Source organism: Miscanthus floridulus, chromosome 19 (genome assembly GCF_019320115.1).
Source record: "Miscanthus floridulus cultivar M001 chromosome 19, ASM1932011v1, whole genome shotgun sequence".
In the NCBI taxonomy this organism is placed as follows: Eukaryota; Viridiplantae; Streptophyta; class Magnoliopsida; order Poales; family Poaceae; genus Miscanthus; species Miscanthus floridulus.
In genome coordinates, this window is record NC_089598.1 from 31,503,967 (window position 1) to 31,516,861 (window position 12,895).

The following is a 12,895-nucleotide window of genomic DNA, read 5'->3' on the forward strand; positions in this document are numbered from 1 at the left end:
GATGCTCTAACTCATTGCATATGCATTTAGGATCTAGTAGAGTGCTAACACCCTTGAAAACATTTGTGAAAATATGCCAACACATGTGCATAAGGTGATACACTTAGTGGTTGGCACATTTGAGCAAGGGTTAGGAACTTCACCGGCGGAGTGTCCGCCCGTAGAGTGCGGACAGTTCGACGGTGCCACCGGCGCTCTATATAGAAAAGACGGAGGTCACTATAAGTGACCGGATGCTGCTCTCGGTAGGACCTGCGTGTCCGGTCAGTGGAAGCGTGAGGACGCTGGCGTCGGTCTTCAACCGGACGCTGGGTCACTTAGTGATCGAACACTGATGGGGTGCGTCCGATTCTGCTGATGTGGCAGCACATAGAGGAGACGTCGTGTGACCGGACGCTGGGTGAGTCCGGTCGGGTATGACCGAACGCGTTCGGTCGTGGTTTTTCGCTTCTAGATGCTTACTGGAAACGATCGGACGCTGAGCTCCTGCGTCCGGTCACTTCGAAGCAGCGCGTCCAGTCACAACTTAAATGTACTGATGACCGTTGAGATCGGGCGATCAACATTTGAAGTAGGGGACATGTGGCACACATCTTGCGACCAGACGCTGGGGTCCAGCGTCCGGTCGATCTGACCTGCGCGTCCGGTCGCCCCATTTTTTCAGTAGACTGACGATCCAACGGCTCTATTTCGTGGGGGCTTCTATTTAAACTCCATGGCTGGCTCAAACTCACTCTCTTAGCCATTTGCATTGGCATAACAACCTTGTGAGCTTAGCCAAAGCCCTCCCACTCATCTCCATCAATAATTCATCATCTTTGTGAGATTGGGAGAGAATCCAAGTGCATTGCTTGAGTGATTGCTTCTAGAGGCACTTGGTATTCGTGTTTTGCTGTGGGTTTCACTTGTTTCTCTTGGTGGTTGCCACCACCTAGATGGCTTGGAGCAGCGAGGATCATCGAGCGGTGGTTGGTGATTGTCTCCGGCTCCGATCGTGGTGATTGTGAGGGGTCTTGTGTCTTCCCCGGCGGAGCGCCGAAAGGTAACTCTAGTGGATTGCTCATGTCATTGAGTTACCTCACTTGTGGGTAGGTTCTTGCGGTGTCTTATTGTGTGGACGAGGTTCGTGCAACACCTCTTAGCCGCCGAACCACCAAGTGTTGATCGACACAACGGGGACTAGTGTGCCGGCAAACATGTGAACCTCAGGAGAAAAATTGGTTGTCTCTTGCCCTTTGGTATTCTCCCGGTGATTGATTTAATATTTATTTTATGATTGGTTCATTCCTATACACGGTGGTATAATCATCCTACCCACTCATTTATATTCTTGCAAACTAGTTGTAGCAAGCTCTTTAGTGTAATTAGAATTGAGAGCTTGCCTTGTTGTTTTAATTTCATCTAGTGGAGCTCTTTAGTGTAGCAAGTGTGAGAGCTCTTAGTGAGTAGTAACATAGAAAATTGTGTGTCTAGTGATCATAGCAACTAGAATTATTGGATTGGTGGCTTGCAACCCTTATAGAGCTAGAGCAAGTTTGCATTTCGCTATTTGTTATACTAATCAAATTGCTCTAGTTGGTTTGTAGATTTTTAAATAGGCTATTCACCCCCCTCTAGCCATATTAGGACCTTTCAGCGGGTTCGATCCTCACAGCCTTCGCCACCGTGCATCGCCGAGGCATGACCGGACTCAGGACAGCAGCGGGTCTGGTCCTACCGCGACCGTAGAGTCCGGTCGTGTCCAGAGCCGTCCAGAGAGCACCCAAACCCTTCGGACCGGGTCCGGTCTTCATGACCGAACTCGCCACCTAGGTCCGGTCAACGCCACGTCACCTACGCGGCCTCTGAGCCACAACCGAACTCCCCCGTGCGGGTCCAGTTTTACCCGACGCTGGGTTCGGTCATCACTGCGCGCCCGCTGCAGCAGCTAAACACTAACCGGACTCAGGCTGCCCGGGTCCGGTCCTAGGGTTTCGTCTCCTTTTATTTTTTCTAACTCTTTAACCTCTTCACCCTTGCTTCCAAGTTGCTAACCACAAAGTGTAGAACTTATGTGCACGTGTGTTAGCATTTTTCAAGGGTTAATTGTTAGCACACTAGGTCCCTAAATGCATATGCAATTGCAACTTCACCTAGTGGCACTCGATAACCGTTTAGCCAAAGATTTCTCCTCTGTATAGTACGGCTATCGATCCTAAACACACTCACACCCTTTGGTGTTTTAAGTGCCAAAACAAAAAACCTATTTGATACATTTTCCTTGATTTTTTTGGTTTTTTGTTTTTCTCTTGCTTCTTTTTTAAGTTGGAGCTTGATCACCATCATCTCATATCAATCTTTATCTCCATGGACCTCTAACTTGCTCCACCACTTGGATTAGACCATTTTATCTAGTCACACACGTAGATGCAAGAATTAGTCTATAGATTTCATGAATTATCTAAAACTAAACTAGAGTTTTCAGGCAACGACAACGCGGAGCCGAGGCGGAGGAGGGAGAGGAGCAAGAGCAGAGAGGAGAGCGAAGAACACGAGCAGCAATAACAGAATGGGGAATCATCATCCTGTTTTTTTTAATAGAAAAGTTATGAGGAGAATAAAGGGAGGACTGAAGGAGACATATTGGACGGAAGGAGCGCTGACAGGAGTGGAAAATCCACGTCCGTCCGTTCGTCCGTCTGTCTGTCTGAACGAGCATTATCGAATAGCTTAATAAGTTTATTCCCCCCTACCGTAAGCCCGTAAAATGCTCAGGGCTAACAAAACCCGCCTCTCCCTACAGTAGCCTCCTCCAGTCCTCCCCTTCTGGCCTTCTTCCCCGTCGTCTTCTTGCTCTCGTCTACGAAGAACAGAACCTAAGAGAGGGAGAGGGGGGGGGGGGGGGGGGGGGGGGGGGGGGGGGGGGTGTGTGACGATGCAAACTGGAACGGAATGATATGCCACAAATAACTAGTGCACTGCATTCTGCTCGTGCCTAGTGGTAGTGTGTGGTTCTTGGAAGTACTAGAATGACGCCAAGATTCGACTTTGCTGCATCCGTTCTCCTCTGTTCAGAGGACAGTACCACCATTTTCGACCTTGAGGAGGAGGAAAGAGAAGGGATTTTGTGTGTTCTTCGCCCGTCGCCGCGCCATGCCAACGCTCCTTCAGGGGCCTTGCCGATTGACTTCCCCCTGCAGTTAGAGAGCTGCATTGAGGCGTTCCTTGGGAGGGAGGAGGATCACCTGCCCATGGAGGGCTACGCTGAGCGCCTGCTGCTGCAGCAGCCGGGCGGGTCGGATTTGGTGGCCATCAGGAACTACGCCATTGATTGGATTTGGAAGGTGAGTTTCTCTCCTGATTCTTTCACTGATCTGTGTGTTCAGGATGAGTTGTGCTGTGCAGCTGTGGAGAATATTGGTAAAAAATGTCATCTTTCTCGCTTTTTGTGGTCCTCTTGTGTTGTGAACCTTAGTTCATGCGAGGGATAGGGTGGATAACCATTGCCAAGAGGAAAGCCGGGCAAAGTCGGCGTGGAGGGAGAGAGTATTTGGGGGATTTCCCAAGGCCAGGTAATGGTGCCAGGGTTTTTGCCTGGCTACCGCAAGATTGAAGACAAAGTAGATGAGAGATAGGAGATAACTTGTTTTTTCATTGCTTTCCATTCCATTGATGCTGGTTACAATATATAGGAGCTAAGGTCCCTGCTAGGCGCACATACTCTGGCCCTTTCATACTTGAGGCCCCTTTAGCTGCTCCTTAATTGCTATTAATAGCCTTAATGACATTGGCCCTTTCAGCCACCAGCCTCCTCGGGCTGTGCTAGGCCATGCGCTGCCTTGGGAGCACCCCTGCATGCAGCCATGCACATGACATCTCCCCCGCCCTTGAAGACCAGCTCGTCCTCGAGCTGGAAGCATGGAGAGCTATCGTCGAACCCGATGGCGTCCCCCTGGATCCCATGGAAGGAGCCCAGCAACTAGCTTCTGGAAACGGGGAGGCCGGTCGCCCTGGAGTTCACCCTGGCCTGATCCCCGTGAACCAGGGAAGGATGCCACCGCTGGATGCTCTTGCTGTAGGGCAGCGACCCGCCCTTGCAAGACACTGGAGGAGGTGGTGAGGAAGTGGATGAGCTTGGCCAAATCAGCCGTGGTGGATTTTGCCCTTGGTGATGAAATTGGGAGCAGCAAGGGTGACGAGATGGAGGCAGCAAAGAGTGGTGGCGAGGATGGAACAGCGGTGGGAGGTGTGATGGTGGCAGGTGGTGGCGTATGAACAGAGGAGGGACACCCTATTGAAAGTGCAGTTCTGATCGCTGCCTGCATCTTCCTTGTGGTGAGCCTCACCATGAATCCTCGCGCCACCGCTTGTAGGCGGACTACAGCCTCCTCACGGAGAGACCGCACCCGCCGGCGTGCCAGGAGCCCTCGTGCTGCCGCCTGAAGCAGCACCGCAGCAAGGCGTTCACGCTCTAACTTCTCCACGTAGCGGTTGAACATCACGACGAAGCGATCCATGTCCTCTGTGAGACGGCGCATCCCATCAGCAAGGGCACCGATGGCATCGTTGACAGCAGAAGCCATGGATATGGATCGAAACCAAAGCTATCTGATACCAGATGTTGTGAACCTTAGTTCATACGAGGGATAGGGTGGATAACCATTGCCAAGAGGAAAGCTGGGCAAAGTCGGCGTGGAGGGAGACTAGAGTATTTGGGGGGTATCCCAAGGCCAGGTAATGGTGCCAGGGTTTTTGCCTGGCTACCGCAGCAGAGGTGAGATTGAAGACAAAGTAGATGAGAGGTACTCCCTCCATCCCAAATTGTAAGTCATTCCAAGAATCTTGGAGAGTCAAAGTTTCTCAAGTTTGACCAAAATTATAAAAAAAAATTACAAAGATTTATGGCATCAAATAGATATACTATAAAAATATAATTAACAAAGAATCTATTAGTACTTAGTTGGTATCATAAATGTTATTATCTTATTATATAAACTTGGTCAAACTTGAGATGCTTTGACTCTCCAAGATTCTTGGAATGACTTATAATTTGAGATGGAGGGAGTAGGAGATAACTTGTTTCTTCATTGCTTTCCATTCCATTGATGCTGGTTACAATATATAGGAGCTAAGGTCCCTGCTAGGCGCACAGACTCTGGCCCTTTCATACTTGAGGCCCCTTCAGCTGCTCCTTAATTGCTATTAATAGCCTTAATGACATTGGCCCTTTCAGCCACCAGCCTCCTCGGGCTGTGCCAGGCCATACGCTGCCTTGGGAGCATCCCTGCATGCAGCCATGCACATGACATCTTGTTCCTGATTTATTACCTGCACTTCGTCGTATTATTTTAGCCCTCGTTTAGTTGAGGCCAGAATCGGCGCCGCCGTAGCGCCTGTAGCTACTGTAGCTACTGTAGCATTCCGTTTGTATTTGGTAATAATTGTCCAAACGTTGACTAATTAGGCTCAAAACGTTCGTCTCGTAAAGTACAACCAAACTGTGCAATTAGTTTTTGATTTTGTCAACATTTAGTACTCCATGCATGTACCGCAAGTTTGATGTGACGGGGAATCTTCTTTTTGCATAGTGCCAAATTTTGGATTTGGGGTGAACTAAACAGGGCCTTAGCCTGGTGATTAATCGAATCCGTTGTTTGCAACGAGTGATGTACAGGTCCATGACTATTACAAGTTGGGGCCTTTGACGGTGGTCTTGTCAGTGAACTACATGGACCGATTTCTCTCTGTGTACCATAATGCTGTAATGACTTTCCCAGCTTCGTGCTTCACATGCATTTCTTGCCGTCTGGATTTATTGATTGTACCGAGATGAATACCAAGTCATGGTGCAACTGCTTTTTTATTGCAGCTAGAGAAAGATTGGATGACACAACTCTTAACAGTGGCTTGCCTGTCCTTGGCTGCAAAAATGGAGGAAACAATTGTCTTAAACCCCTTAGACTTGCAGGCAAGTTCAATTATAGATCGTCACACTTCATGAAACTAGATCTGCCATATTGTGTGAAACATGTATTTCTAAAGTAGTTGAAGCCAATGTTTTGATAGGTGGTGGACGCGGAGTATGTGTTTGAGCCTAGCACCATACACAGGATGGAGAGTTTAGTGTTCAATACCTTGAGTTGGAGGATGCAAGCTGTGACTCCTTGCTCATTTATTGACTACTATCTTCACAAATTCAGTGACGGTGATGTCGTGTCCAAAATCATACTTTCTCGCGCGGTTGAACTTATCTTGAGCACATCTAAAGGTATGATTCTAAGTACAAGTGTGTGTACCCTTTCTGCACTCAATTAGTAGAATGTGATGATCAGTTTCTAAAGATGGGAATTTTGGTCTACAGTTGCTGAGTTCTTGGTTTTCAGACCATCAGAGATTGCTGCAAGTATAGCTCTTGTGGCATTGGGGAAACATGAGAGTTCAGTACTTGAGAGCGTGGCAACTTGTCGCAAAGAATTAAGAAAGGTATTGCATACACATCACCGCAATCCAGATTCCAGAAATGAATTGGATTATAGAAACTCAGTACCTTATTAAAGCAGTTAGCTTATGCCTTGATTTATACCAATCTATACTTTGGTACTTGTTAAATTTGTTTGTCACTCAATACATTGTAGGAAAGAGTATTAGGATGCTATGAAATGGTTCAAGATAAGATTGTTATGGGAGACATTATTATCAAGTCAGTTGGCTCTTCAGTTTTCCCCAAGCAGCACAGCCCCACAGGTGTGCTGGGTGTAGTTGCATGTGAAAGCCAACAAAGTGAGGACATAAGTGCTGGAGCTACAGTATGCAATGAGAGTTCATCAGCACGCAAAAGGAGGAGGATTTGCAGATGATTGGTCCTATTTTCACTGTCAGGTTTCTGCTTCTTCAAGTCTTGAAGCATGTCAATCACAAGGAAGAATTTTGGTGTGCCCAAGTAGTTCAGAGTATTAAAAGAATCAAAAGAAAATATAAACCATGTTTGCCTTTCAAATGGTAAGAGCCATTTGACTTGCAATGGGCTTAAAACTTGTTCCCAATTTATGAGTTTTGGGCATGCAAAGCTATTTGACAGACAGTCCACAGTCCAGTGATAGTGATGGTTATTGTCGGATTGGTTTAGGTGATAGTGGAATTGAGCCTTGGACTTGTGTGTTGCAGATTTGTAGAGACGGTATAGTTCTTTTTTTGCATCTTGTATTCATGCTCCCTTATTTGCGTTCCTGAGAACCTTGGAGGCGGGATTCTTTGATTTGGGTATTGAATTGAAAGTACAAGGAAAGAGAACAAGTCCAAGCTTTCCTTAAAAAGGTGTTTTTCATGAAATTTGAAGAGGAAAGGTGTGTTTTGCTTTCCTTGAAAAGGTCTAGAGTTGTCGACGTTTTTAATGGTGGATTTTTCGAGCCATGCTGCCATGGTATGTCTCTACAAGTCCAAGCTTGTTCCACTTATCTCTAGTAAACCACATCAAAAAAAAAGGAGTACAAAATAGTACAAAGTATTTCATGAAACAAGAACACAGTAAAAGGGGTGCAGCTATTCCTTTCCTAGTTCAAGATATTAGTTCAAGATCTGGGATCATTACAGTGACTAGGGAATTTTTTGTATCTCTGTGAGTGCACTGTAGTTCAAGATATTATTTCAAGATATTAGCTCAAGATCTACCTTTTGTTGTTGGTTGGTGGTTAGGATGGTAATCACACCCTAGTGTGCTCACTTGCTACAACAGTTTGATCACTGTGGAATGCCTCTTGATGCCACTGCTCTCGGAAACAGCTAGCCAGATAATCCAGTCGTACAAAGGTCGCCATAGAAATAAATGATACTCCTTCAGTCCTAAGGAGTGCGATTGTAGATTTGGACTATGTCAAATTTTATATAGTTTGACTAAATTTATAAAACATATCATCTCCAAATACGTTTATTATAAAAATACATTAGCGATTTAGCTAAATAGCTAGTGAAACGTATTTGTTATCATAAACATCAGTATCTATCTGTATAGATTTAATCAAACTATATTGATTGACTTAGTAAAAAACTAGAATTGAACATCCGTTCAGAAAAGACTGTCTCGTGCGGAGACGTTGCTCTTGCCGGACTGCATTATCCAGCATATCTTGCAGCGCAACGCAATTGCAAACCAATAGCGGTTACGCACACCCTTTATCTAACTTTCACAGAGCTGAAGACCATTTTAGTTGATTCCTGTACTAATCATATTTGGCAACAGGTTGGCTCCATCTCGGCTGGTGGTCGGTATGACAACCTCGTGGGTATGTTTAGCGGAAACCAAATCCCTGCTGTTGGTGTGAGCCTTGGAATTGAAAGAGTCTTTGCAATCATGGAGCAACAGGAGAAAGAAAGAAAGCGCTCTATTATTTTAGAGGGAGGCAAGCTAGTTTGTTAGGTCTCTAGGTGGTCCTTGAATGAGATGGATGTAGATATGTAGCTTTTGTGGACATGTGATATGGTGTAGACCCATAACTTTTGTGGATATATTTTTTTTCACAACTTTTGTGGACATGTTGACATGCTGTATGGTAGACTTTAAAATGCTGTGGTTCTCCATGATTTTTCTTATGTGTTTTATATGTGCTTCATATTGTTGTCATGATGTTAGCCCTAAAATATGAAGAAGTCAGGAGATTGCCTAAAATCAGAGTTCAAATAATTGCAATAAGGCATACAATAAAAAAGTCTAATTCCAAATCAGGGTAAAATCACAATTAGGCATAACAAACAGGGGCAAAATCGCATTGGCATTTATGTCCTTTTGTACAAAGTTTAACACCGTTAGGGGTGGATGACGGAGCAGGGGCAAACTGGTGCTTCGTGAATGGCACAGTAAGGGTAAATTCACAAAGTCAAAAAAATAGGGACAAAATCACAATTTCGATACAAAACAAGGATACAAACGCAAGAGCCCCAAAAAAATATGGCTTCTTTGGATTATGCTCCATCTTTAAGCATTTCATGTCTCAAAATTTGTCCGTATTGCCGCTCAACAACTATTCAGCCAAACTTTTTCAAAAGAGTTTGAACTCCACCAGAGAATCTGCTACAGTTAAGAAGCCAAACGTTTTTTTGAAAGAGTTTGAGATCCTCTAGAGAATCTACTACAATTAAGAATTCAGAGCCATTAAAGCCATTTTTTATATGAACTGATCAAACATTCGTTGGAGAAGTTGGAAGCACTTAGATTTCCACATTATTAAGTTCTACTTATGATACTTGTGACCATGTGGGGACAGTATGTCAAAAGCGAATTTGCAGTAGAAAGCGGTTAGACTACTTAATGCAGAAGCCGGCCAGTTCTGCTACCTCATCTCATCTGTAATTCCTCCATACTAGTTGCCAACCACCCACCAGTTTATCTTTCCATGCAAAACCTACAGCGCAAACATGGTACGGTGACTACGGACACCCAACTGGCCTTGTGTACTCACTTGGTTCTACAGCTCTGTTTTTGATGTGGACTGCTACCTGATGACACTGCTTGTCAGCTTGAGTACAAACAACATGCCACAGTCAAAGACAAAACACAGTGACATCTACAGACAAATTAATAATAAGGTTGGATCCAAAACTCTGATCTGTCAAAGTAACATTATTCTTTGGTCTGTAACAGCTTAATGTTAGATGGCAGCTCCTGGAGGTTTTATCCAACCGGCCTGGACCTGGCAGAGCAAGAAGGGTCTTTGTCTTGTGCTGCGGAAGACAAGAAATTCAGGTTCTCTCTGCAGTAGTTTGGGGGTGACTTCAGCTGCAATAGAGCAGTACTTCCTCTGTCTCAAAATAGAAGTCATTCTCGTTTTTCGAGAAGTCAATTTTTTTAAACTTTGACCAATTATATATAAAAAAAATATTAATATTTATAATACATAATTAGTACGGTTAGATAGATCGTTGAATATACTTTCATAATAAATTTATTTGGAGATATAAATATTGCACGTATTTCATACAAACCTAGTGAAAGTTGAAAAAGTTTAACCGACACGTATCCTATAGTATCTTTCTTTTTTAAGACGGAGGAGTAACTTTTAACATACAGGTCGCTGCATCGCTCGAGAAGACGATAGGAGACAAATGGTAGGTAACCAAAGACAGATGCATTGTGCATGCAGGCTAACGGAGTGATGGCTGCTCTGCGGCTGCGCCTGCTGCGCTCAGCCACGACCTGTGTGCTGTAGCACCGTGTGCAATGCTATGGCATAGGGTCTACTGCAGTACTGCTGCTGATGCTTATTACGGCTCCAGAGAAAGAACGAAGACATGCAGCAGCAACAGTCGGTGTCATCTTTTTTAAACAATGCAAGCAAATCTGAATATGATGAAGTTTTTTAAATAGTAAAAACAAATCCGGCTTCTTTTGTTGGGAACAAGAGAATTAGACCAATTATTACAAACTTGTGAATTAACAAAATAAGTTTTAGTCAAAGCTCAATCCTAGCTTTATAAAGCTATCCAAAGGAAGGAAAAAATATGTATCGCCGCCACTTCTAGTTAGCGTTTGACGGACTTGGAGAATCTGCTTCTTATCGGCTTCACCAAAACTTTGTTTTAACTGCATCCACTAGGGTAGCCAATGTGTTTCTTAGAATAAAAACTTCTAAAGGTTGGTTGTTTGATTGTTAACCACACTTCACCTTCAACAGGTTTGACCACATTGACAAGTGTCTGATTGACAGCTAACCTTAAGCAAGACTTTTTTGGCCTCCACATGTGATAGAGTAAAAAAGTATGCAAGATTCTTTTAGGCATTAGGCATGACAAAGTGTGGCTTATAATTTGCTAGCCACACTTTTTTTGGCTTGCCACACAATTGTGATATATTCCTTATTAGCAATATTGTCCAACACTCCTATCAACAAAAAAGATTTATTTGAAACATCCCTTGACTGTACCACCCATAAAAGGGATCATGAATATCTTTTAGCAAACTAAACTGCTCTTCGAGAAATTTAGCATAAATACAATAACAAAAGAGATGTGGAATTATTTCATTTGTATAACACAACAGAAGGCACATAATTAACCTTTTCTCGTTCCATTCTTGCTAATAAGTTGTTTTTGTTTAAAATAACCTCCTTCTTTAGCAAGGCAAGGTTGTGCCTCATGTGAGTTTCAATTGCGTGTCGAGTCTGCTGGGGGCAAGGACCTCAGCTCTAGGTGTATGCACAAGTATGTCTGGACAAAAAACTCGTAACTCGCTAGCTCGCTTCACTCGCTCGTTAGTGGCTCGGCTCGAGCTCGGCTCGTTTGAACTTTTAAACAAGCTAAGCCAGCAATTTAGCTTGGTTAATTAACAAGCTAGCTCGTGAGCCGCTCGCGGGCCAAGGTAAATCAGATCACAGCAACTTGAATCAACCCATATATACCATGGTCCATTGGCCCAATAAGATAAAACCCTAGCCCCCAACTCCCATGCTTCCACCCCTAGGCCTTAGACTTCCCTCATTCGCCGTTCCGCGCAGGCCTAGCCGCAAACGCATATACGCTCGGCTGTTCCCCTCCTGAGCTGCCGCACGCGGCACACGCGTAAGTCGCCCAGCGCCTGCTGCTCGCTAGGGCCTTGTAATCGCAGCTTTGCTTACTCCCTTGCAAGCCAACGCACAGCAACAAGCATTAGCTTTTATTTTTTTTCTTGATTTTTCCAAACCAGCATCAGATCATCTGTCTTCTTTATTTTGCTTTTCCCAAATTAATACTCATCTCTATCTTTTGCTGTATGAATAACCACAACAGGAAGAACTTTTTTTAAGTTAGCTCGTGAGCCAAACGAACCAGCTCGAGCTGCCTAGCGAGCCGAGCCGAGCCGAGCCAGCTTGATAACAAACCGAGCTATAATGAGTCGAGCTATAACGAGCCGACCTAGCTCGATATCCAGTCCTACGCACAAGATGTCTAGGGTGACATACTGCCCTACCAATTGACACAAAAACGATGTAAAATATTATATTTTTCTTTATTTTAGGTCGCTTCGGTGTTTAACAAGACTCAATCTAGCTAGAGCATTAGCTGCATCAAGAAAAATTAGTGTAGAAAATTACTAGTGTTCACCAAGACTCTATTCAACTAGAGTGTCACATCAAGAAAAAAATACTATAGAGAAGAAGATGATGAAAAATCTAAATAGAATATTATATATTTTTTATTTCAGACGTAATTTAGGGTATTTTGCTGAGTTTTAATATAATAATTCGAATTTTCTTTTTTTTAAATGTAATTTTTGTTGTAGTACTCAACAACAATTTTTTCCCCGAGATAAGTGCCGAGGTGGCGGCAGCTAGCCAGCGACACCAGCTTTCTTTTTTTTCTTGATGCCCGTGCGTTGCTATAGGACAGCTAAACTTTTGTACTAAAAATATACGGATCGCACGATAAGATAATAATAATGTGAAATTAAATACCGACACTAAAGTGATATTTAATCCAAAAAACAAAGTTCATGAAATTAACACAGTCACAGAGAGCGCGGCGTCGCTGGCTCACGAACTCTACTGTATAGATATTTCCGTGATGCGGCTAAGATAATATTTTATATCGGTAGGAAGAAAATTTCAGATATCCATTTCTTTCGTGCGCCAATAAATCCATGAATAGGCTCCGCCGTATCTCCATATCATCATGTACACAGATTCGAGTATATATATATATGTAAATATTAGTGCTTGTCACGTGGATAATTCTACGAACGACGAGAAAACATAATGCTACGGACACACACACACATATATATATATATATATATATATAGAGAGACACACACACACGAACGTGTGTTGCAGTGTTACCCGAAAAAGAGGCCAAAACATTGGTCGTGTAACAACCAAATTAAACATCACAAGATCACAAGTGTGGGAGCAGCATGAGCCTGGAGGCATACCAGACCTACAAGATCACTGAC

The 12,895-nt window shown here is 43.9% G+C and overlaps 1 protein-coding gene across 2 annotated transcripts; it reads left to right on the plus strand.

Annotated features, from left to right (window-relative positions):
* Positions 1 to 2,923: 2,923 nt before the first annotated feature.
* Positions 2,924 to 7,308, plus strand: LOC136529485 (cyclin-D3-1-like). 2 transcript variants are annotated; one of them, XM_066522562.1, is made up of 6 exons: positions 2,924 to 3,323; positions 5,654 to 5,740; positions 5,849 to 5,947; positions 6,046 to 6,247; positions 6,341 to 6,462; positions 6,615 to 7,308. In XM_066522562.1, the coding sequence occupies exons 1-6, from the start codon at positions 3,009 to 3,011 to the stop codon at positions 6,834 to 6,836; spliced, it is 1,047 nt and encodes a 348-aa protein (XP_066378659.1). In that variant the 5' UTR covers positions 2,924 to 3,008; the 3' UTR covers positions 6,837 to 7,308. The 2 variants fall into 2 exon arrangements, with proteins under 2 accessions (XP_066378659.1, XP_066378660.1); XM_066522563.1 differs by lacking the exon at positions 5,654 to 5,740.
* Positions 7,309 to 12,895: the final 5,587 nt, after the last annotated feature.